The sequence below is a fragment of the Phaseolus vulgaris genome, chromosome 2, assembly GCF_051622355.1.
Source record: "Phaseolus vulgaris cultivar YP4 chromosome 2, ASM5162235v1, whole genome shotgun sequence".
Taxonomy (NCBI): Eukaryota; Viridiplantae; Streptophyta; class Magnoliopsida; order Fabales; family Fabaceae; genus Phaseolus; species Phaseolus vulgaris.
Window position 1 is genome coordinate 47,876,760 of NC_143499.1, and position 25,433 is coordinate 47,902,192.

Sequence of the window (25,433 nt, forward strand, 5' to 3'; positions counted from 1 at the left end):
GTTAAAAGGTGGATATTACTTTGTTAGTTGTTGCTCATCCCATTTTTTTTGGAAATGATACTCACAAAGGATAGAATTTTAAAAGTGTATTCCTACCACTTGGAGGAAGGATGGAATTCCCTAGTCTTTTGTGAAGAAAAATTCTTTTGGGAGATTTAAGAGAACAATATTTCAAGACTTTTTCAAGCAATGGTGCGTGTTTCATGAATTATTTAAATTCATTTATAGTTTATTACTTGTTTAACCAAAATATGTACTTGTTTTACTTTTTGACTTTTTCAGATATTACATCGGCTTAAAACTTACTCTTTTCCCATTATGCACCCTCAAATTTTAATAAAATTCCTACATTAAACTATCTAATGGATTATCTCGATAGAAGTGAAAATTAGTTTTTTTATGTGTCGAACTAGGTTAATAAGTCAGTTCAGTATTTAAAATAATAATTGTATTTTCAAAAAATTTGAAAGTTATATTATTTTAATATATTTTAATTTTGTATCAAACCACTTAATCTAAAAATTAAAACTATCTTTTTAATATAATTTATATTTTTAAAATCTATACTTAAATATTTTTTGAATTTAAAGTTTACTTTAAAGCAGACTGAATTGGCGTGATAATTGGAATATTGACTCAATAAAAGCAGCATGAAAGGGGAGATTAAAAAAATGAAATAAAATATCAAAACCAGCATCCTTTAAAAATAAATTAGTTCGGCAAAAAGGAGGAATCTGCCACCACATAAAAAAAATTAAATGCTATATATAAATACTACATTTCCATTTTGAACTTAACTAGTTGTGCAAGAGAATCAAAAACACTAGATATCAGAAAGAGGATGATCATAGATCTGCTCTGCCAGGATATCGTGGGAAGGGAATCACATCTCTGATATTTTCCAGGCCAGTTGCAAAGAGAATCATTCTTTCAAAGCCAAGCCCAAATCCAGCATGTTTCACTGTTCCATACCGCCTCAGATCAAGGTACCACTCGTATGGCTCAAGAGGCAAACCCATCTCCTTTATTCTGCAACATAAAACATAAGTCAAATAACTTCCAAGGACATCACTTCAACCAAAGCAAATAAATCATATATATGAACCTTGACTCAATGACATCATATCGCTCTTCTCTTTGGCTTCCACCAATTAGCTCTCCCACCTGAAAAATTGCATTTACTTAAATACATGCTCTACTATGCCAACAAAAATAACCATCAATATAACCATCCACCATAAACATGTTCAAAAAAACACACAGGACGCCACCTTTGGTACAAGAACATCCATAGCAGCCACTGTTTTTAAGTCATCATTGAGCCGCATGTAGAATGCTTTGATTTCTTTTGGATAGTTGTAGACAATGACTGGCTTCTGAAATTTTACCTCTGTCAGGAATCTGTATAACACCATTCCATCAAGTTATCACACAACACAAATCAATAAGAACAAGAGCTAGACCAAAAGGTGAAAAAGAGATTAGAAAGTACCTTTCATGCTCAGATGCTAAGTCAATACCCCATTTCACTTCATTCTCAAATTTTTTACCATTCTTCACAGCGTCTTCTAGTATTTCCACTGCTTCTGTGTACGAAACTCGAATAAAGGGGGAGAAAGCAACCAACTTCAAACGATCAATGCAACCTTTATCAAACTTATCAGCCATAAACTCCATATCTTCAAGGCAGTTGTCAAGTAACCACTGACACATAAATTTCACATACGCCTCCGCACAGTTCATATCATCCTACACAGAAAATGCAAAACCATGGACTTTACAACTTCCACCGTAGAAAGGTAAAAACACCAAATCTTATAAACAGGTATAAAGTAGGCAACTTTGCACTGGAAAAATTAACAAGTTCATAGCCCTTAACTAAAAATAATAACTTTGCACCAACATTTAACAGATAATCATACCACCACTAAGACCAATTGCATCTGAACATAATCATGATCATTTATGAGTGAGTTGAAATTTTCATATACCTTCAACTCTGCAAACGCAAGCTCGGGTTCTACCATCCAAAACTCAGCCAAATGCCTGGAAGTGTGAGAATTCTCTGCGCGAAAAGTTGGGCCAAAGGTATATACACTGCTAAGTGCACACACATAAGACTCAACTTGAAGCTGACCTGAAACCGTCAAAAACGCTTGACGTGCAAAGAAATCTTTCCCATAATCCACCTTTCCATCATCCTTCTTAGGAATCCCAGGCTTAAGCTTAGACCTCTCCTCCACCTTAGCCAAACTCTCCTTCGCCTTCTTAAGCTCATCCACAGCAGCACCAATCTCCGGCTTAGTCGCCTTGGCAGCTTTCAACTGAGCCACGACATCCCCTTTCCCCTGAACAACAAACCTAGCCGCCTCCACATCTGCCTCCGTAGGAGGAGGATTCTGCGACAACTCTTTTTCCAATCTCTCAGCCTCACTCAGCAAAGTAGTCACCTGAAACATCTCACCTGCACCCTCACAATCACTCGTGGTAACAATGGGTGTGTGCACGTAAAGAAACCCTTCTTTGTTGAAAAAAGTATGCGTAGCATACGCAAGAGCATTTCTAATTCTAGCCACCGCAGATATCTGCAATCACACACAACACAACAAAATCACAACTACAAAAAAATTATAAAAATCAAATCTATTAAGTTTATCTATAACAATTGAGGTCCCATTTTTTCAGCAATTTCTCACAATATCTGTCCACAATTTCCCAAACCTAGATAATAACTAAAGGTTTTTGCACTCATACAATCAGAATCCCTGTTAAATCACAAAATCACGATATACTATAAAACATCTTCATAGAGTGAGATTATGTTATAATGACTAAATTCATGAACACTTTTAGAATTGCAGTTTATGACACTAAAAAAAGAAGGTACCGTGTTGGTTCTAGAACGAAGATGAACGAAATCTCTGAGGAACTCGAGAGTAAGTCTCATTTTGGGCAGAGGATATTTGGCGGGATCGACGGGGCCGACGTGGAGAACCTTATCGGCGCGGAGTTCGATCTTCTGTTTGGTGCCGGCGGGAGGGAGCTTAAGGTGGCCATCGACGACGACGCAAGTTCCAGTGGGGACTAGCTGACCAAGTTCGCCGAGCGAGGCTTCAACGATAACTTGGAGGTTACCAGCGCAGCTGCCGTCGTTGATTTCGAGGAAGGCGAAAGCGTCTTTGTCGGCTTTCCGACCAGTCTTGACCCAGCCGCCGACGCGCGCCTTCCGGCCGGCCAAACCCGAGCCGCCGTCGGAGCGGGAGATGATGGAGCGGATCGGAACGCGGTCCGAGAATTGCGCCTTGGGAACCTCGTCGTCGAGGGTGGCGGCTGCGAGTTGGTCCGTCGGAGGAGAAGATGTGTCTGTCATTGCTGCTGACGGTGGCGGTGGCGGAGGAGGGTGGCGCACTACGAAGTGCGAATTAGGGTAAACCTAAATTGGAGTGTGAAAATGTGATGTGTCCACTGTTAACTATTCCTTTTTATTTTGTAGGTGTGTTCATGCCAATACCAATTCCATTCATTTCACAATATTACATGCTTTGTTTCGAAGAAAAAAAAAATATTAATATTTTTTATTTTAATTATTTATTCTATTATAATAATAAAATTAATATTTATAATATAATTAATTATATAGTATTTTATTTATATGAATTTTTTTAATAATTATATGCATTTTTTTTTTATTTCTTCGTCTGCTAAAGTTTTCTCCGAGAAGGATGCAGGACATTTATTTAAGCTCAACTTTTTTTATTTACAGTAAGAATGATAAGTCTTTTATGTGTAAAAAGTTCATTACTGTGACAAACTTTAATTTTATTAATAAAAAATATATTTAGTACTTATAAAGTAAAAGTTTAACTAGTTTGCTTTTAGAAAATAATCATTTTAAGGAAGTATTTGATAAATAAATATTTTAAGAATTAATTTGACATAAAACTGTACAAATTAATTTTTTTGGTCTTGCTTAAAAAAATTTACTTTAATAATGGTCTTGCTGTAAAACTGTAATAATTTTTTAAGTAATTAGGGTTTCCATTTTCACATTACAAGTGTTATATTCTTCTACTTGTTAAAGCCTTTTTATAACTAGTAAAATATTTTACTTTACATGTTCTTCCCTATTTGTACTTGTAAAAGTTTTTCTATAAAAAAGAATAAATTTTTTGTTCTTTCACTTCAATCAAAACTTATTTACTCCTCTTCAAATTTATTTAAAATTCTCTTTTATTGAATAATACAAGGTCTATTTAGCCTTCTTTTCATTTTCATTTTTTATATTATCTTATTTGTAACATTAATAAAAAATCTCATTCTCTTTGATATACATAAATGTTTACTACTTTCAAATATCTTTACACCATTTACACCGGATCAAACTATATATATATTATATATATATATATATTATCTAATTATAATTTATGATTATGAAAGATCCAAGGAAAAGAGCATAGATTATACATCTCAACATTAATCACATATTTATTAAAAACATATATAATTAAATTAACCTTTTTATAAATAATATCATCTATAAATATGTATGAAATCATTATATATATATATGTATATATATATATAAATATTTTGTACTTGAAGTAATAAAACACTTATTCAAAAGCCACATACTAATCTAAGCAATCTTATGATTTAAATGTTTGAAAATACATGCATTCCATACTATAAAACAACTACCATTTTGTTAATTATGATAATATTAATCCTTGTTATATAGATTAAAACATGTTTTCATTAAAAATCGTGAACAACTTACAAATTAATTATACCGACTCAAATAATTATCTAAGAGTACAATTATACGTTGATAACATATTATCATATAAGATACCAAAAAAACTCTTATAATATTGAATAGAAGAAAATAAAATTATTAAAATAATTGTATTGAAAAAATTTGTTTATAAAAAATAGAAAAATTAAAGAAATGAATTCGTAATATATATTTATAAGTTTTTTAAAAAAAAATACAACATTAAAATATCTTAATTAATATATAGTAAGAACACAGGTGCTACGTCTGTATATCCATATTCTTTTTATTATTAATATATTTATATTTTTTTTAAATATAAAACTAAATGATAAAAAGGATAATAATTAAATAAAATGATAACAAGAGATAAAAACGAGAGATGAAAATTTGAAAAAAAAAACTATGTTTCACTATTATACTCTAAAATAATCTGTTTTGTTTCACACTATGTATATTCAAAATTTAAAATTGATTACTGTTTTTTACAAAATAACAATATATTAATGTTAAAAACAAAATAAATAATAATAATTTTCAATTAATTATTTAATAAATATTTAAAAATAATATTACTAAGAATAAAATAAAAATAAATTTGTGTAAAAAAAACAATTATAATAAAAATATATACACATTAAATATGGTTTTTGTTATAAATGTTGTAGATTAGCATGGACCACACTATGTAACCAACAGTTGCTCGCCACGTGGAGGAGTCAAGAAAGGGCCAACAAATTCCGTTTACTTTTTTTTTCCTTCGATGCAATTCAGTTTGTGAGTTTCTCGATACTCCTACAAGGTAGGTGTTCTGATCTCCCTCATTTCTGTTTCATATCGAACCTTCAAAATCTTCATATTTAACCCCAACAAAAATTAAAATAAACCCTAATTTTAATTTTTCAACAGGGTTCGTTCATCTATTCTCTTCTTTCAACACAGTTATTTTTCCATGGTTTTTCTTTGTTTCTTTTTTAATTAATTGTTTGATTTTGATTAATTCTCTTGCTGCTGTTCCAGGGAGATCGAATTGCAAATTCCGGCGTAAAGCGCATCGTTGATTTTCCTATTCGACCAATAAGGGTATCGTTGTTTCAACATCTCTTAAATCAACCATGTTTACCCGAATTTTTGGTAAACCTAAGCAGGAAGCCAATACTCTAACGACTCTGGACAAGTTAAATGAGGTAAGTTGGATTTGGATCTCCCAATTGGGAGATTATTTTTTTTCCAACCCAAGAATTGTGCATAGTTGATGGGTATAATTTGTTATTCAAACTTTTCGTTTCATATATTTATATTGTAAGATCCGAGTAGTTTTATTATTTTTCTTGAATCTTAAATGATAAGCAGCGTTCTCGTCTTTGGAAGTTGGAACAATTAAAAAACGAATATCGTGGATGTTCTCATATGTCAATTAAGAGCTATTTACAATTTGGAGGAATAGAAGGCAAAAATTTTCTTACTCTTTCCCCTTTTATAATGGTTTTCTCCTGTTAGTGTCATGGAAATCGCTTGATGTTAACTGAGCGAATAAACTTCATTTCTTTTATTCACATAGTTGTTGGAGCACTGCCTCAGGAGCTAAGTTCTGCTTTTATTATCTAATTTGTCTTCATTCAATCCTGTGCAGTAATTTGCACATATTCTGAAACTCCTGTATTTTTTCTGGTTCTATAATATTGCATAGTGTTTCTAGACGTTCTTTGATCAAGCAAAAAGATCAATTTGTGAATTACTTTGCAGTTTGAGGAAACTTTTTTCTCATTTTGAATGCTTTGTTCCTTGAATGCTGCAGACACTTGAAATGTTAGAGAAAAAAGAGAAAGTACTCCTTAAAAAGGCCGCAGCTGAAGTTGAAAGAGCCAAAGATTTTACTAGAGCAAAGAATAAAAGGGGTATGTAGTAAAACTCATTTATACTTGTTCTCGAGAATATATACATTGCCTCCCCATTCCACTTGTGTTTCTGCTACTGCTGAGGTTTTGAATGCATGATTTAGTCAAAATTGTGTCATGATAGTTTCATAGAAAAAAATGTCAAGATTCTCAACAAGACTTGGGTCTCATTTGGTTTCACATCTCAGTGGTGGGAGTTGGAATGAACTAAAAGTTCTTTAGGTACTTTGGAATGTGAAAAGCCAGTCCATTTTAGGATGATCCCTTATAATTAGAATGGGACTACCTACAGAGGAAATGACTACTCCATTCCACCAAGGTTGATTAGATTTACCTTTTACTCCAATTATTTTGTTACCATGATTCTTATTATTACTTCCGCCACTGATGAACACCATTGTCACACCCACCATTATCGTTGAACAATTAATTTACTTTATATTCTCTTACAATTTGGGCTCATGGTTTAACTCTATCCTACTTAACTAGTTTGTAAGGTGAGGACTCCTCAATATAAGCATGGGGGTTATTGGTATTGTACGATTCGCAATACAATATGTACAGTTCAATATAAGAATTGTTGAATACAGCTTGATATGATTCAAGCAGTTGGGGTTTCAAATTGAATAATGAATTATTTTCGTGCTTGAATAATATCTTGAGTTGAATGAATTGGACCAGAATTGCGATCTGGAGAAGAATCACACAGTTATGTTAGGCCTCAAAAGGAGTCGTGATATCCTGTCATGTCTCTCTCCTAGGACTGTGGTGCCTAGCTGGAGTGGAGCTGCCGAAATTGAAGAAAAGATGGCCAGAGTGGACAAATCTCATTGTAACAGAATTGTAGTGTATAGAAGGCATGACTAACTGCAGAGCTGTCTGTGAACTAACCTATTTCTTACCGCATAAGCTAAAATAGAATAAGCTAACGTGCAATCATATACTCTATTAGTGTTAAAGGATGGCACTGGCAGCAGAGGTGAGTTGAGGGTTGCACCAACACACGACAATTTAAGAACCAAACAAAATAGTAGGGTTTCTTTCAAAAGGTTTGTATGACCTCACCCAGGTTATTGGCTGCTGCAACCTCATTTTTTCAAGTGTGGCAATCTGACAATTCCACTATTTGGAGCAATGTTACAGCATGAGCCAACCATAGAATGCTTTTCAGTGGAAGTGCATGTCATTTGGGAAGTCCTGTGTGTTCAAAGCAATTTTGATACAATTAGCTTAGTGACAAGTGAGAAGCACAGGCCAGACTAATTTTAAAAAATAATGAAAGAAATTATTTTATCCATTAATATTTTGTTCAACTTTTTGTTTTAAAATAAAATAAAATTTAGAAATGCAGTTGCTAAGCTGGAGTGTGTAACTCCCCTAGATGCAGCATGATATGAACCCCAATGCTCTTGCCATTTATATCGCACTCCTCACTGAACTTACGTGGATAAGCTTGTATGCATTTTTTCCAAAAATAAAATTATGCCCTAACGTCTTGAGGAGTTCTTTAAAATGGGAGCCAGTTCATGCCTCAATGGTGTATTGATCCATTATGATATTTTCTTTGAATTTCTGCTTTATGCAGCGGCAATACAGTGTTTGAAGAGGAAGAGGCTATATGAACAGCAAATAGAACAGCTTGGAAATTTTCAGCTGCGTATTCATGATCAGGTGTGTGAATTCACTTTAAATTTAGCAGTTGCAACAAATGTTTTCTGAAACTGATCTAGTCATTTGGATCATTAAAAGAAAAAGTTTTAGGCCGAGTATAAAAGTGTAGAATATATTATTATTATTATTAAAGTAATAAGAATAAAAATAAAAGAATATACCAATATTAGCGTACTTTTATAAAAATACATGAAAATATACTAGTCACTGAACAGGTAAAAGGGGATGGAAGAAGTTAAACTTCTCGTAATAAATAGTGAGTCAAACTCATTGCATTTCAAATTAGGAAAAGAATAAGTCAGTTTTGATCTTAAAATGGGAACTGAATAATCAATATGATGCAAAATAAGTTTATAATTTTTTCAAAAGAAAGTAGGAGGGTCTTGTTCAATCAGTTATGTGAACCATGCATGACTATTTCACATGGGTCAGCCTGTTCAAGACTGGTATTTTCTTTTTTTATCTGTTCTTTGAAATCTTATTTTTAAGGATTGGTTGGATCAGTTACTGTTTTTTTCTGTCCAAGCGCCACACCACAGTAGTTCTGACAATTATGGGTATGATAATGTTTCAGTGCTTGGCGTATCATTTATATTTTCTGCTGATAATGTGTTACAGATGATAATGTTGGAAGGTGCCAAGGCCACCACTGAAACAGTTGATGCGTTGAGAACTGGTGCAGCTGCTATGAAGGCCATGCAAAAAGCAACGTACGTATATTTGTGATTTCATTCTTGATATACTTGTCTATATTTTACATCTTTGTTTTAGGCTTGTTTTTAAAACCTGACAAGCTTACTGTATTTTTTGTAACATGGAAAATCTTCATGCATATAACAATGATGTCTTCTTTAGTGCATCCATCTTATTTAATGGGTTTCTGATTGCGACATTGTTGAATTGCTGTATTTATTTTTCAGGAATATTGATGATGTTGACAAGACCATGGATGAGATCAACGAACAGACGGAGAACATGAAACAAATTCAGGAAGCATTGTCTACTCCAATTGGTGCAGCTGCTGATTTTGACGAGGTCATTTGCTATCTAATTTTAACTTTATTTGCATTTGTACTCTTTGCAACTGAGAAATTACCTGTTTAGTTGTTGAGTGTCGATATAATGTACTGTGTCATATATAATGTATTGTGTCATATATGTGGGGAGCATTCTAAAATCTGAATTTCTTTGCTATTTCAGGATGAATTGGAAGCAGAACTTGAAGAGCTGGAGGGTGCTGAATTGGAAGAGCAGCTTCTTCAGCCTGCAACTACAGCTCCAGCAGCTCCAGTGCATGTTCCAGCTGGGCGGCAACCCACTCGCCCTGCATCGTCGAAGCCCACTGCTGAGGAAGATGAGTTGGCCGCTTTGCAGGCTGAAATGGCACTATGAGCAGGTCCCTTTTCTCAGCTGCGGCACTATTGATTTATGCTATTATTCATTAATCTGTTTTAGTTTGGTTGGTATTGCAATTAATGTGCAGTTAAATGGTTTGTGTGTGCACCAGTTCGATATCAACCTTTGCACAGTTGAGTTCACTTGTATAATCATAGTTTGGAATGAATTGTCTAAAGTTGCTTGTCATGAAAAGTTTGACAATCTTATTTTATGCATTTCTTATTGATTTCGCTGCTGGCTTTGATTAAGCCAGAACTTCGCAGGCAATTACGTGCATGGTCTTGTAAAAACAGAGTGACACGAGAATTCTGCTCCCTCTCGTGCTTGCTTATCTATGAAATTATTAAGCAGACCAGAAGATGTATATAAAGGTTATAAAATTCAATAGCCCTTCAAAACTTCTACTTTCTCCTGGGATTTGTCACCTTATTCAATGTCGTTTTACAGAAAGTTGAAACCCTGATTTATACGGTGTAGTTCCTGTTAAATACTGATGCAATGACTGATCAGTGAATATCTCAGACCTAAGTCACAATGGAGAATAATGAATGAAAAATGGTTGATCTAGGTTGTATCTAGGACAGGGAATGCTTTAGTTTATTGGGAAATCACAAGCTATGAAAGAAAATATTTTAATTAGGAAATAAAAACGGAATATTATTTTAATAGGGAATATACATGCATCATTATGCTGAGGTTCTGTAGTTTTCAGATTTCGGTTTCGAATTATTAAGTCATTCAATTTAAAAATTAAGATGATAAAACATTCGATATAAATTATAATTCAATTAAAATGTTTTGTATCATATTGGATGATTCGACTTTTATTGATACATTTTTTAGAAAATTATACTTCACCCTGTAGAATTATAATCCAATATTTTATTATAAAGCAAAAGAAATGTCCATTTATAAAATATAGAAAATCATAATAATCTACTAGACTTACATGGATTCGTAGAACATTAACACGTGAGAAACTCCTCAAGGTAAGAAAAAGTAGAATGTGAGAATGAATACGTATTACAAACAAGCGTTTTTTTAACAAAAAAAAAAATTGTTCTGTTTTCGAAACCCCAACTGGAAAATTGATCGGAACCAATTGCATATACAAATTTAATAAAAAAATATGCTTTAATCAGTATTAGGGTATTTTTATCGGTTTACTTTTTATTGGATTAGATTGAACACCTTTCATAATATGATGAAGATACTTTAGTCTTGATTAGACGTCTTTGTTGAAAAGATTAACTAGCTTACTGGTACAGTTATTAAAAGAAAGAGTTTAAAATTAGTATTGATAAAAATCTTAATGTCAACCATTTAAAAAAGAGAGTAATATAAAGTTTTCATTATTTATTAACGAAGAACTATTATATTACTAATGTATCTCTAAAATAGTTGCCTGAAAATGGTTTTAACCTGTATGAAATAATTGGTTCTAGATTTATCTATTTTTTTATCAAGGTTTTCATGATTATGATTATTTGAAAAAAAGTTGGAAAAAGATTAGGAGTATTTTTGCAAATGATATTTAACGTTTTTATGATTCTACTTGTAAACTAACATCACTTAAACATAACAATTATGATTTATCATCTTTATAAACATAATTATGATTTAAACATAAAAATATTCATTCAATTTCTCTCCCAAAATACAAAATTACTTCTTATGTGAATTATTTTTTTACTTGTCATATTTAAAATGAAAATCACATATCTAAAATTAATTTTAAAAATTTCACAAAAACAACTCAAAATCATACCAAATATGGTCCAATTTAATTTCATAAGTTCTCAAACCAAGATGCCATCTTCTCTGTTTGAAAATTTCAAAGCCCTGAATGATCTGAATGATTGAGAAAGATCATCCATCAACAGTAAAAAGAAAAAAAAAAAGTGGTGAGCACAGTTTTATGTGATAATTCATTGGGAATATTGACAGTAAAATGATGTTGGTAGATGAGTAGGTGAATGAAGTGGTATAAATTAACATAACAGATTAATTCTTAGTGTTTACTCATCACTCCAATGTTTATTCAAACCATGCATTTAACCAAGTGCACATGCACAAATACAATGTACAAACTACAAAAGAAAGCAAGTTTTGCAGTAAACGACTAAACGTAAGGTTATGTGAAAGAAATGACGCAGGCTTCTTTTTCACCATTTTATATGTGATAATGGCGAAAGAGACACACTATCACGATTCATGTATGTAGTTATTGTTGTTGTTACTGTCAGATGGGGACCCCTCAATTTGTTTCTTTCCAACCTTAGAAATTACTCATTAGCCAACGCAACTTTCATGATCACTGCACACTCACAAACTACGTTCGATCCCATTCACATTCATGAACCATTTGAATGTTAGTTTAAGGTCCCTACATATCCTCACATAATCAGAATTTCATCCCTCAGATCAACATTTCATCAAAAAAGTTAAAAAGGATGTAGAATTCTTCACTAAGAACCTGCATAATTTCTTCTTACACACCTAACTACCTTAATCAAATTCAAATCACATTCCACATTTGAAGGGTGTTTAATTACTAGTGCTAATTAATACTAAATAAAATATGAAATCAATGCCAATGCCATGACTCCTTTTCTGAAATGGTAACCTTGGAGAGAGCCTTTGGTTAGCCAAATGATGGGGCAATTTCGCTGCTTTTTTCTTGAGAAACAAACCCATTACTAAGCAAGAGATCTTCGTACACAAAATCAAGCAAAAGTGCTTCATTTTCACCTTCAGTGTTGTCATGATAGCTGAACCATTGAGTCTGGTTTTCCTGTTTCACCAAGGATGTTGAGTTTGAAAAAATTGAAACTTCATTGGATAGTGGTACAGTGCTGCCTAGACCTGAGAGATGAGACCCTAAAGGCAATGGTGAAGGAACTGGAATATGTGTCTGCTCCGAACTCAAAACATGAGACTCAGATGAGTTCTTATGATCAAAGACACAGTCTTCAACTTGAGACAGAGGAGTAGTGGAAGTTGTGAACTGTGGAGAAACAGTTTTGACAGTGGCATTGGTGTTTGCTACCAAAAACTTTTTCTTTAACTTAGTGTTCCAATGGTTTTTCACATCGTTGTCTGTTCTCCCAGGTAACTGAGCCGCAATAAGGGACCACCTAACCCCAAAAAACACAGCATATATTCACTTGCTGATATAGTGGCATAAGGAATGAACAAGCAAAACAAAAGCATTCTAAAACATGTTAAGAGAGTTAGCAGGATATAGTCTTACTTTGCTGCATAATTATGCAGACATTAATAAGTTTTGGCATTGTTAAATTTTGTTTAACATTGTCACATTTCATCCTTGTTAATTAATTCTTTGCTCTGATAAAAAAAAAGTTAACAATACCAAAACTTTTAAACTTATGAGTAAAGCAGAATCTATCTTCTCTTAGTTTTAATTTTTGACTAGCTTGCTAAGAATATATACAAAGAAAGAGTGAACTTGCCTGCTTCCGATAGTGGAATAAAGGGTGCAGATAACTTGGTCTTCCTCCTCCGTGAAACCTCCATGCTTGATATGAGGCCTGAGATAGTTCAGCCATCTCAGACGACAACTCTTCCCACACCGCTTAAGGCCTAAAATTAAAGAAAAAACACACAAAAATAATGAAAGAGCTTAAAACAAGCACACCCAGTTGAAAAAGAGTGGAAGAAAAACGAAAATAAACCTGCTTTTTGCGGGAGAGTTATCCAATTGCCACCAGTGCCATTTTTCTTGAGATAGTTTTTGAGGGTTTCATCTTCCTCAGGAGACCAAGGACCCCTTTTGACGTTAGCTTTGTCACAACATGGAGCTCTTCCCATGGCCAAGGCAAAAGGTTCTGAAGTGACAGAAGATTTGAATGTGAAAAACAACACTGAATATGGAGAGTGGAGAAGTAGTATATAATATAAAATGGATTGGGATTGGGAAGTTGGAAGGTTTGAAAAGTTTGACTTTGTCTGACTGACACACATGATAGAGGTGTTTTATTTGTTTCCTTTTTCCTTTGTGTGATTTGTTTTGTTTTACTTGTTGCTGTTGTGTCCTAACTCCTAGCCAGTTTGCTCAGTGTTTCTAACCTATGGAGCTGCTTATCTTATGAAACAAGGCAAAGACTGAGTCAATGAGTGTAATGGAATGCAATAAAAAGTACTATATCATATTCCCTTCTTTTCTCTCTCTCCCTCAGTTTTATCATATGTGATCATCATCCATCTATATCATTCATATACCACTGTAAAAATTACAAACTTCAAAACATGTGATGTGATATGGTATTTAGCTTTTCAAACAAAGTGATTAACAGTATCAGCTTTTGAAACAAAGTGCTTAATAGTGTATCAGCAGTTTACGTTATAATTTTACAGATTGCCATCAATCAGGTATATAGAGAAATATTTTGTATTCAATAATATACACTCACAACCTAAATTATATATTAGTATAATTGTATAAGTTGTTAATATATCACTTTTTAGTATATCACTTCTCTTATATGTAAATATCCAGTTTGAGGAGAAGTCGAGAGAGTCTAGTCTGAGGAGAAGCGGAGAGAGTCCAGCCTGAGGAGCATTCCAAAACCCAAATCTGGAGAGGAGTCGAAAGCTCAAAACCGGAAGATCAGTGAAAGAAGTTAATCTTGACAACTTATTTGAGTATTCTCAGTCCTTATTGTAAGAATATTTTGGCGTCCATCTGGTCTTGAATGATGTAACCTACTTAGATGAAAACAACAACGTTTATTTTTTTTTTTCTCTTCTTACTCAATTTAATTTTATTATTTTACTATTTTAATATTATGTTTTAACTATTACATTAATCTACTTAATGAAAATATACATAATTAGTAGTAGCATAATATGAAAAATATAAATAAAAAGTACAAGAATTTAAAATTAGAATTAGAATATCACGTAATCATATTTGTCATCAAATACTTTTTATCAAAAACTCATAATTCAGTAAAGTAACTTTTTAAAAGAAGAAAGTAAGTATTATGATGTGTTTTGTGGTGATCTAGGGTGAGTTTTCAATGATGGGTTTGCAGTGGTAGGGTTTGTTGTGGTTCACAGTGGGGTTCAGGGGATTCTCACGTGGTGGCTTGCGGTGGTTCTCAAAGTGGGCTCACGGTGGCTGGCAGTTGTTGATCGTGGTAGTGGTTGGGGTTTGGTGGAGGATGTCATGGGACTAAAAACAATTAGGACAAATCCGAAAAAGACCAATAAAAAATAAAACATAGAAAAAAATCTTATCCATTTATTTTAAAATCAATTGATTCAACATTTAAAACACAGTCTCCAACAGTGGGAGATACCAATATAGCTGCAACCATTTTTTAGTATCATGAATCGATGAAGAAAGGGAGGGGAGAAAAAATAAATGAAATGCAATAATGTGTTAACAAGGATCTTAGACTCACTTTTTTTCTTTATCCGACATGTTTGGATGGGATTTTTTTTCTAATTAACAATAAAATAACTTGAACCCTTATAAAAAATCTATGGAAAAAACAAAGTATACTACATGTTCATCTTCTCAAGAACATCACAATATGAAAAAATATATATACTTTCTCATCATATAAGATAAAATAATAAATCCATGCAGTATTACTAAATCAGTATTCCTTACACCTTCCTTAGATCATTACTTTAACAAAAGACTTCACTACATACCAAAAAAAAAACTTCAGTCCTTAACAATCTCAAAAAACACTTTTTCATTTAGACAAGATTTTATGTATTTGCAAATTAAGGAAGGAAAGTGTGTATAAATTAAAAAAGGAAAGTGTGTATAAAATGTCATTGATTTCAACTCTTAAATATTGTAAAACTATTGAACGTATTGAAATAAATATAAAAGAGTAGTAACATTTAAGTTTTTTATGTTCTAAGTTTCTATTGAATATATTTTTTTTTGGATTGAGCTATACTATTTAGAAAAAAAAAATTCAATACAAACTCAGTAAAAAGGAAAAGGAATTCGTCTTTACAACTCGCTCCATTCAACTAAATATTTATAGTAAAAGAAAAGTGATTTTTACTTCATTGAATCTCATATCAAAATTAAGAGGAGTCAGATAAATAGAAAGAAGAGGTTCAAAATTGCTATCAATTCCTTTTTAGACTAGTGAGCCTAAAAGAAAATATATTGCATAGCAGATTTTAAACATTAAATTGAATGAAGACATCATTCCATTTAAATGATATATTTGTTTAATTCATTCTTACACCAACACTTATTTGAGTGTAAAAATCTCTTTTTTAATGTAATAATTTTCAAACAATCCAATTAATTGTTTATGTTATTATTAAAAATTGTTGAATATTCCTCTCACCATTTCATTTGTTATTTAACGACTTGATTCCAAAAAAAAAAAATCATTAAATATAAATTAATATTAGAAAAAAAATAATTAGTTACTATATTGATTAAATTAGAGATTAATTTTTTTTTCTAAATTAGTTTTTATTATTGTTAAATAATTTTTAAATTTATATCTAATTAACTACCAAAGTCTCTAAATAGTTTCTAATTTAGTCACTATAACAATTAATTATTTTTTTATCTCTAAAATCAGTTTCTATTTAATTTTTTATTGTAGTTTTACTCATTAGAATTGTTCTTGTAAGATTACTAATTATTATACAGAGAATAGCTTAAATAATTTTTTAGTTGTTTTATTTATTTATTTATTTTTAAAATATTTTAATTAGATCATAAGTTTGTTTAAAAATAATCAATAGGTCTCTTTTAATGATTTTATTACAATGTAGAACTGATTTAAATTTATGTGGTAGGTAACCATGTTCGCTTTCTATGTATTTGTGTAAGTATATTGTTTGCTTTTATAAATTTGTGGTACTATCTTATTTCCAAAAATCACTAGTTATTGTTTTCATCCATGGCTTAACTATTTTCATTCATTCTAAGTTATTCTACCATGAACATCGTAAAACCATGATTGGTTACATTAATATTCTTTTAATTATCTCTTTCATCACCTCCCTCTCCGCATTGGAATCTTCTAAATTTTCTAGTGATGTTTACCTTAAATCATCTCTTTCTCTGCCCTAACGATAGAAACATTTCAAGTGATAATGCAAGTACTGAAAAACATGCCTTCAACCAGTATAGGGCAGTACTTTTTATAAAAATATCACACATCAATTAAATATAAAAATATTTTATAATTTTTTTTTATCAACAATAAAAAATAAATAAATGGGAACCACTTCAGAGGTGATCCAACTCTTTTACAAGAACACATAGAATCCAATACCTAACCTGACACTCAAAACAGTCGGACAAAAGACGAACAAAACATTTTATAGTATTCTAATGAAAGTTTAAGCTGATCACATTACTAGTTATTGGACTGTAATAAGATTACTCATAAACATAAAGTCTCACATGCAAGTTAAACCGATCTCGACATGAGTGCATGAAAGAGATGTGTTGAAAATCTCATGTCAACAAACAGATATTAATATATAAGTGAGTAATATTTTATACACCATTTACAACTTGTAATTTGAAGTTACACTTCTTATTATTCTTCATTAAAATAAGATTGAAATGATTTCATAGTGTAAAAGTCATCACAATAACACCATAATTAATAGTGTGATTAAACGAAAGTGATTACTTACCCTACATTCCTTGTGTAGTTGAAAGCTATTTCTTCTCCCTGGATGAAACAATGATAGATAGCAGTGTAGGATTTGAAGGGTGTGATGGTAGTTCAAATCCAGATGAAAGAATTTAGTGGTTGTTATGCATGCAGGGGTTAATTCTCCTTCATCCTTCCTCGCTCTCTACAGGCTATTGATTCTCTGACAAAGGACATTGCCAAACACACGCAAATTTACTGTCTACTATAACATAACACTCTTCCACCTTATTCAACACGTTTCATTTCATTTTCATCTCACATTTCCAATTATCATTTCTATTTACTTTCATTTCTTATATATTTTTGCATTGTCAACTTACTTTTACTATTATATTATATCTTATAGCATAATGTAATAGAATGTCTCCAAATATAATATTAAAAACATGGTGAAAATACATCATGTTTAAAATATTATAAATCATTGTCAATGTCTTATGGATGAATGTTAAGTATACAATAAAAATAAGAAACTTATACACCAGATAGATAAACCTTTGAAGACACACATCTCAGGTTTTGGTTCGTGATTCAAGTTCTAATGGGCTGCAATTTTTGGAAGTTTTGATCATTTAAATTACAATATTATTCTATACTTATATATTTTAAATAACATATTATAAAAATTTATCTTTAAATTATAATTTATTTGTTTTTGAACAAGATTGAAATTAAGAGAATGATTGTCATTCTTATCTTTCCTTCCTTCCACTTGAATGATCTCCATGTACTCCTCTTGTTTTTCTCCTCCTCGTCTTTGTGAATTCCGAGCTCAGATGGTACCTGCAAAAAGCACTATGACACTCAAGTAAGATTTTGGTATTATGCAGTCGGTGCTATTAGTACTGGACGATGACGTACCTGATTTTTGAGATCTGTGTGTATTTATATAATCATCATGATCCTTTGTTATTGGGTCAAATTAAGAATTTGGTTCATAGTTAAAAATATTACCTAATATTTTATCATTATTTAGTTTCATTAATATTTTATTTGATCATAATCGATTCTGATCGAGTACCGAACTTCCAGGTGTCGAATGATGTGGACCAGTATATTATTGTTTTTTATTTAATAAATAAAAATGGGTGAAAGTGGTAACCAGCTGTCCCATGCACTCTGCCACCCCCACATGTTCTAAACACGCTAATATTGCTTCACTTGTTATTATAACTCAAAAACAAATATTACAAATTCTAGCAAAATCTGCAATGATAATCCATAACAAAAACACTGTGATTAAAAATCAATAGTTTACAGAGCATTACAAAAAATTATAACTTGCAGATGCCAAGTTGATATTCTTGTGGGACAACAATTCCCATAAAATTCTCCCTAATTGGGAAAAACAAGAGAATATAATATTAGTTTAAGTTTCTTGACAGATGCTGAAAGCATTTAAAAAACAAAAGAAGGAAGTGGAAGGATTTAAGAAAGTGAGTTGACTCAGTAAATTTAGTTTATTAAACTTAGTATGATACGTAGGTTTTAAATTTAAAGAATATGGGTCGAAAATGATGGTTGTAGAGTAAATTGGAGAAAAAGATGTGAAGATATGAATCAAATCCAAAACACAAGAAAGTGGTTTTATCTTAGTGGGCTTGATGTGTGTTTGAGATAATGTAAAGGATATTAATATTCTGTTTGAAGTTTGTAGGGGCAATCTTTGATTAATATGCACTTGCAATGAATGTATCATATTTTATGAGTCAATTCCATAAGAATCTTATCTCCAAAGTGCAACAACCCCCATCATCTTGTCTGTTGTTGTTCAAGTGCCATTAATAATTCATTTCAAACAATATTTTTTCTTCTCTAAGAAAAACCTGTTGCCATCCAACCAACACTCTTCCCTCAAACCAGGGATGCTACAAAGCTTTTTCATCCATGCTTGCTTCCATTCTTAGTCATTAGTTTTTTTATACAAACACTACTTAATAATCAAATCTTGCTTTAAAAATATTTCCTCAAGTCTTAAGTTGGAGTAGAGACCTAGGTGCTTCTTTTACTGTTACGTGTTCACATCCATGGATTGGTATGAGTTTTTGTTTCGTGCATCAGTTATATGAATTAGATTTATACAAAATTACTAACTGTACAGCTATAGTTTATCTGATCTTTATTAATTAATAGGAAATGCAATTTATCTTAACTATATTTTAGTTTATTTGATTTTCTATTAATACAAAATATAACTTATTTAAAATCAATTATATGATTTTGTTTATAAACGGATTGGAGTCATGAGAACGATTATCTTTTTTTTCGATTATTCGGTCTACTTTTCTCTTTCTCTTCTTAAAGTGATCTTCGTGCTCTCCTTAGCTGCTCTACTCAGCATCTTTGTAAACTCACACTCAGATGACACCTACAAAAGATACTCCGACATTTAAATGAGATTTTGGTGTATGATACTCAATGCTATTAGTATTAAATGATGATGTACCTGATTATTGGAATCTGTGCCTATTTATAGGATTGTCATGGACCCTTTGTTATTAAGTCGGATTAGAGATTTGGATCATAATTAGAAGTGTATTACCTATTGCTTGACTACTGATTAATCATGTTAATCCTCTGTTTGAAAATAATGATTTTGATTGTGTCAGTCGATCTTGACCAAATACTAGACTTTTAGGTGTCGTGCAGACCGATCACGATACAAATTTTGTTAATCCTCTGTTTGAAAATAATTAATGATTTTGATCGTGTCAATCGATCTTAACTGAGTACGTGTCAATCGATCTTAACTGAGTACGTGTCAATCGATCTTAACTGAGTACGTGTCAATCGATCTTAACTGAGTACTGGACTTTCAGGTGTCTTACGGAATGAACAAGGAATAACTCAACTATAAACCGATCTTAACTGAGTACTGAACTTTCAAGTGATTTTGATCGTGTCAATCAATCTTAACTGAGTACATGTCAATCGATCTTAACTGAGTACTGGACTTTCAGGTGTCTTACGGAATGAACAAGGAATAACTCAACTATAAACCGATCTTAACTGAGTACTGAACTTTCAAGAATCTTACGGAATGAACAAGGAATAACTCAACTATAAACTGTATCGCTAATTGATCAGATATTCTATTAATAGAAAATATAACTTATGACTCAACTATAACTATATACTTTACCGCTAGTTGATCTGCTCTTATATAAAGTGAATGATATGATCTATTACAGAATTTATAAATACATAAATAAGGAGTATACCATGTAATAAAGAAATGACTGAACTGCATTCTCTACAATGAACAAGGTATGAGTCAACTAGTATATTTAAATTTGAACTAGAACACTTAACACTACTACTATTCTTAATTAGCACCCTGAAAAGATGTAGGAGTGGATAAAGATACTACTTTTTTGATAATGAAGTTAAGCAGATATATAGAGTTATTGCACACCAAAGATTTTATGTTGAGTATACATGCATGCGAGATTGGGGAAATATTTCTCCATTATTTCACCAGTCCAAATTGGGTTTTACTATTTCAGTTTGACTATCAAATACTCCTAAAATCATCATTCAACAAAGCAGGTCAAATTAATTCGGTCCTGAACGAGTTAGGATATTTATTTGTGTCCAAAACCTGTCCCACGTACACAAATTTACAAATTACAAGCCCAGGAGTAGGTCAAGTCTTTACTTTTGGGAAAATATTTCCAACCGACATGACTCAATAACAAAAGAAAATTCACTCCTCTCTACAGTGTAATAATACCACAAAAGATCAATTCACTTTCATTGTTTTTAAAAGAAACTAGAAGTAATCCTTACAGATAGATAGATTGATTGATAAACACTCTTTTGATGAGAAAAAAAAATGATAAAAGGGTCCTTAAAAGGAGTATACAGTTGGTGTGTACCAAAATAGGGGACCATGTGCGCTGAAATAGCTTATGAGGGAAAATGTTTGCATCAGGCGTTAACGTCAATTGTTGATACCAATCGACGAAGAATGGTAGTTTCATCCTCTTTCCCTTTCCTCGTTTGCCACCCTTTGCACGCAAAGCGAGCTATCAGCACAAACTCCAAACCACTATTTTCAATCTATCCCTTTCAATCTGGATCTCATGTTATAACACACTAAATGGAGATCAAATTTCATCACCACACTCTGCCACTCTAACTACCAAATGCCCCAATCTGCAATCTAAATTCTATCACTCCTTCAAACACACACTCTGCCAAATCTTACACAACTCACCATCTTCTGTACCCTCATTCGCCAACACTTGTCTATACGTGCACTTCGCCAACAACTTCTTTCAGATCATTCTATTATTACCAATTTATCTCCTCCCCCCACTAACAAAATCGGATTCAAAACAAGAGTGCATGATGCTTAAAGATTTGTTATTTTGGAGTGATCAAGGACAGACGTTTGAATTGTTCATAACACATGAAAGTATTTGAAATTTATACATGAATGAGATGAGATTAGTGGACATAAACACTAGTTAAGACACGGGAATTATATAATTTCATCATCCGGTGCTACCTATACAAAAGCTTAGGATCTTGGTCCTTGCAAATCACTTCTAGAAATTCCCCAAAAAAACGATTGTACTCTTTAGCTCAATAACTTCTTCACTCTTCACCCATACCTTCAGAATACACTATTTACAGAGCATAAGTGGATTCTTCTTCCAAAATAAATCTGCCACCACCATTCTTCATTTTCTTTCACCCCGCATTCTGTACACATCGAGGGAACAGTACCAAAATGAAATCAGCGACTCACCAGCTCCGAGACCCACCCGACATCCGGAGCAACGGGCTCCCCCGAGCCCGACCCGTCCAGAACATTCTCTTTGCTCAACTTCTCAAACATCCTCGCTCTTATGTTTCTTCCAGACTCCACCCTCTCCATCACAGGCTCTTCCTGGCAACTCTGATCCCAGTGGTCGAAGTAGTTCACCCCGCCGCGAACAGGAGCCTGCGTTGGGGTCGAAGGGAGACTGAAGAATCCGGGTCGGATCACGGGTCCTCTGGGTGATCCGAACCCGGGAGACCCTATAACATTCCAGCAAGAAGGCAACGACTTAACCTTCCCCAGTTGCAAGTTTCTAAGCGAGGCAACCATCTCGTTAACACACACAGACCCCGAACGAGTCATCGGCGACATAGGCGGAGACTCCACCGGCGGCGACACCGACCCGGGAGAAGAAACGAAGGGCGCCACCGTCTTGGAGGACTCGACCGCGTGTCTTAAAGGAGACCCGTCGTACGAGTCAGCACTGCGTGGACTCTGCTGCGGCAGAACCCTTAGTTGCTCGGGCGTGTGGGCAAAGAAACACACCCGTCGGCGGCAACTGGTGCCATCCTTGCACGGTTGAGTACGGTAACGAGCCGGGTGGAGCCAGCACTCGAAAACCCCATGCGCGTACTCGCATGCGTCACCCTTCTTGCAACTCCCCTTGCGAAAATCGGGGCACGCCGTGCCGGAGTAGTGATACTTGCGGGGATCACGGCGGCGAGCCTTTTCGCCGGGGTGGGCGTACGGACACTCGGTCCAGTCATGTGACCTGCCACGTGCGCATCTCCGAACCTTGAACTCGAACATGCGGAAATGATCGCAGGAATAGGCGTCAACCGGGACTTCCGGTTCCAGAGACGGAACATCGGAGTCTGACTCGGCATCTGTAGAGTCGTAGTGCTGAAGCGCGTTGAGCGCTTCTTGCAGAGAGTACGGAGAGTAATCGGCATTGGCGGCGTACGGCGAAAACATCTCCGGTGAGGATTCGTGGATGAGCGGCCACGGTGGCACGTGTACGGTTGGATTTGCGCGGTGGGTCTCCCCCAACATCATGGTGCTGGTGCCTTCGATGGATGTTTTGGTTTTATTTGGATTAGATGTTTACGCTTCTTTCGGCATGGTTAGTGTCTCTTTATAAACTACCTCAGTACATGCCTTTAACCCTGGTTGGGTTTATACTAACCGTGGTTCCCTTCGAAATGAATGAACTCAGCTGAACTCCATTGCGGTTAAAGTTCGTGCGGGGTTTCCTTCCCTCCCCGCGCTAGTGTGTGACAGACGCGCGGTTTGCGGCCTCGCTTGCCACGTACGTGAACAGGTGTTGCTGCGGTGAAAGCCCAGCCATGAGCCGTTGGATTCTCACGTGCTCCTCCTAATCACCACTTTTTATCTTCCTTCTCTTCCCAAAGCGGTGGAGTGGACCGTATCATAATTAAATCCTAAAAAATAACCTAATCTCTCTTTACCATGTCATGTTAAATCATAATTTAACTCTAATAATCTTCCACCTCCTTCTTTCTTTATCACCATCGATGATTTATAAATAACTTTTTCTTTTATTATAATAATATCTTCTTTTTCTTCATCAAGTATTTCGATGAATTTCTAAATTTACAAAATTTATATTCTTCTTCGCTTTTCCTTTTTTTTTTCTTTTTTTTTATCATTCACTGTGTTCTTTCTTTCAAAAAATTCGTAGTAGTTGATGGTTATAATTGTATTGATCACAAGTAAAGTTGCTGATGAAATTTATTCTGGTGAAAAAGAGTAGATGAAATTGAAAAGTTATATTATTGTGAAATTTATTTATTTTCAGTAGCTGTACGTACTAATCATGGAAAAAATTGAAAAACTTGAATACTTCCAATTTATTCTCTGTGTATATTCATTAAAAAGGAAATTAAATTCTTAATTTTTTTATTAAATATTGAATTTAATCCTTATAAAGTTGTAATTATTTCCTCTCACACAGTGACATCAACTTTCCAACCACAGATTTGATGAACTACTGGTACAATGGCAAACTGGTTCCATAATGTAAGCATAATTTATTGTAGTATCTCTTTTTTTCTTGATACTAGGTGCAAACACGATTAGATATTTAAATTTTAACCAGTAATTAAATTAGGGTTTTATAGTAATAGTTTTTGACGCAATCATGTATGACGAAGAAGAATACAAAGGAAGAAGAGATAAACATGAAAACAAATGAGACGTCGAAAAAAGAAAAAGAATTCTGAAGATGACTTACTAATAAGTAATGAGAAAGAAATTTGAGTCGTAGAAAGTAATTTTGAATTTGAATAATTGTAAAGAGTAAAGAGTAAATAGTTTTGAAGTAGAAGAAAAGATATTTGTAAGAAAAATAGTATTTAATTTGCGCATAGTTTTGATGTATTTTTATTATAGAAAAGTGGTGGGTGAAGAGAATAGTTGAAGGAGTGAATAGAAAGGTTAAAAACCAATGGGCAAAGGAAGTGTGGTTTCATTTAGTGGCATTAAAGTCGCGGTGGGTCGCTTCAAGGCTTGGAAAGTAACGTTTCTTGCTATCATGACACTTGGAAAATCTTCTATTATGCTTTTTTTTACCTTCATTTCTCATACTCTTATTATGAATCAACTCTTAACGATCGAAATTGAGAAGATTAATAGGATACATGGACTCTTGTAAAAACAATTTTGATTTTGTTTATGATGAAGAAAAATGCATATTTATGACTTTGTGGGCGTGATGGGCACATGATATAAAGTCCAATACTTGACTTTCATATGAATAGTGATTTTGGCCCCTTACCTTGTCGATCTTATCGTTTCAATTTACCCACAATCGTCCATTTTGTCTTTATCATTAGGATAGATATTATTACTATTTTTTTTGTTTTTTCTTTTGTCTTTGTCTCCTGATTCCTCCTCTTATAATCGACTACACCAACATTATTTTATTATGGCCACTGTGTAAGAAACCATTTCTTCAAATATCCAACACCAGGTTAAAATGTTATATCAAAATAAAGCTTAATGATTAAATCATAAAAACTTAACTAGGAATTTCATCACATTTTATCTCACTTTTTAGGTTGAAAAAAATATGTATCATTCTTCTACTTTGTCCTGTTCAATAAATTTAAGTAACGATTCTTTATTTTATTAATCCTCGCATAACCCTTCGATGAAAGTGGGGTTAAATCATCGCATCGCTTTCAACTTTTTCTTTTTTTTCTCTCTCCTTCTCA

At 33.2% G+C, this 25,433-nt stretch overlaps 4 protein-coding genes across 10 annotated transcripts; 1 reads left to right on the plus strand and 3 right to left on the minus strand.

Annotated features, from left to right (window-relative positions):
- Nucleotides 1-677: 677 nt before the first annotated feature.
- SYNC1 (Class II aminoacyl-tRNA and biotin synthetases superfamily protein) lies at nt 678-3,519 on the minus strand. Its single transcript, XM_068615002.2, has 6 exons — nt 2,888-3,519; nt 1,992-2,585; nt 1,493-1,749; nt 1,272-1,401; nt 1,106-1,164; nt 678-1,029 (listed from the first exon to the last, which is right to left on the minus strand). Exons 1-6 carry the CDS (start codon nt 3,368-3,370, stop codon nt 846-848), a joined length of 1,707 nt encoding a protein of 568 aa, XP_068471103.1. The 5' UTR covers nt 3,371-3,519; the 3' UTR covers nt 678-845.
- A 1,944-nt stretch (nt 3,520-5,463) lies between these two features.
- Nucleotides 5,464-10,142, plus strand: LOC137812807 (vacuolar protein sorting-associated protein 32 homolog 1). Of its 7 annotated transcripts, none has more exons than XM_068615021.2 (9): nt 5,466-5,579; nt 5,798-5,964; nt 6,576-6,675; nt 8,261-8,346; nt 8,965-9,056; nt 9,267-9,381; nt 9,547-9,742; nt 9,830-9,874; nt 9,998-10,142. In XM_068615021.2, exons 2-7 carry the CDS (start codon nt 5,893-5,895, stop codon nt 9,736-9,738), a joined length of 657 nt encoding a protein of 218 aa, XP_068471122.1. In that variant the 5' UTR covers nt 5,466-5,579; nt 5,798-5,892; the 3' UTR covers nt 9,739-9,742; nt 9,830-9,874; nt 9,998-10,142. The 7 variants fall into 7 exon arrangements, with proteins under 7 accessions (XP_068471120.1, XP_068471122.1, XP_068471121.1 ...); XM_068615024.2 differs by having other exon boundaries at nt 5,543-5,687; XM_068615019.2 differs by lacking the exon at nt 9,830-9,874 and having other exon boundaries at nt 5,464-5,579.
- A 2,012-nt stretch (nt 10,143-12,154) lies between these two features.
- Nucleotides 12,155-13,795, minus strand: LOC137812800 (transcription factor MYB87). The gene is made up of 3 exons (XM_068615003.2): nt 13,440-13,795; nt 13,218-13,347; nt 12,155-12,881 (listed from the first exon to the last, which is right to left on the minus strand). Exons 1-3 carry the CDS (start codon nt 13,726-13,728, stop codon nt 12,389-12,391), a joined length of 912 nt encoding a protein of 303 aa, XP_068471104.1. The 5' UTR covers nt 13,729-13,795; the 3' UTR covers nt 12,155-12,388.
- Nucleotides 13,796-21,793: 7,998 nt separating this feature from the next.
- On the minus strand, nt 21,794-23,707 carry LOC137812808 (zinc finger CCCH domain-containing protein 20). Its single transcript, XM_068615025.2, has one exon. It carries the CDS (start codon nt 23,251-23,253, stop codon nt 22,174-22,176), a length of 1,080 nt encoding a protein of 359 aa, XP_068471126.1. The 5' UTR covers nt 23,254-23,707; the 3' UTR covers nt 21,794-22,173.
- Nucleotides 23,708-25,433: the final 1,726 nt, after the last annotated feature.

Bases quoted from the DNA above. Each gene is read 5' to 3' on its own strand.
- SYNC1 (XM_068615002.2), bottom strand. From the start codon at position 3,370: ATGACAGACACATCTTCTCCTCCGACGGACCAACTCGCAGCCGCCACC. The intron at 2,586-2,887 runs GTACCTTCTTTT...GTGTGATTGCAG, and splicing joins TTCGTTCTAGAACCAACACG to ATATCTGCGGTGGCTAGAAT. The intron at 1,030-1,105 runs GTTCATATATAT...TTTATGTTGCAG, and splicing joins TATGATGTCATTGAGTCAAG to AATAAAGGAGATGGGTTTGC.
- LOC137812807 (XM_068615019.2), top strand. From the start codon at position 5,893: ATGTTTACCCGAATTTTTGGTAAACCTAAGCAGGAAGCCAATACTCTA. The intron at 8,347-8,964 runs GTGTGTGAATTC...AATGTGTTACAG, and splicing joins AGCTGCGTATTCATGATCAG to ATGATAATGTTGGAAGGTGC. The intron at 9,382-9,546 runs GTCATTTGCTAT...TTGCTATTTCAG, and splicing joins CAGCTGCTGATTTTGACGAG to GATGAATTGGAAGCAGAACT.
- LOC137812800 (XM_068615003.2), bottom strand. From the start codon at position 13,728: ATGTGTGTCAGTCAGACAAAGTCAAACTTTTCAAACCTTCCAACTTCC. The intron at 13,348-13,439 runs GTTTATTTTCGT...CTTTAATTTTAG, and splicing joins AACTCTCCCGCAAAAAGCAG to GCCTTAAGCGGTGTGGGAAG. The intron at 12,882-13,217 runs GCAAGTTCACTC...TTTTGGGGTTAG, and splicing joins TATTCCACTATCGGAAGCAG to GTGGTCCCTTATTGCGGCTC.
- LOC137812808 (XM_068615025.2), bottom strand. From the start codon at position 23,253: ATGATGTTGGGGGAGACCCACCGCGCAAATCCAACCGTACACGTGCCA.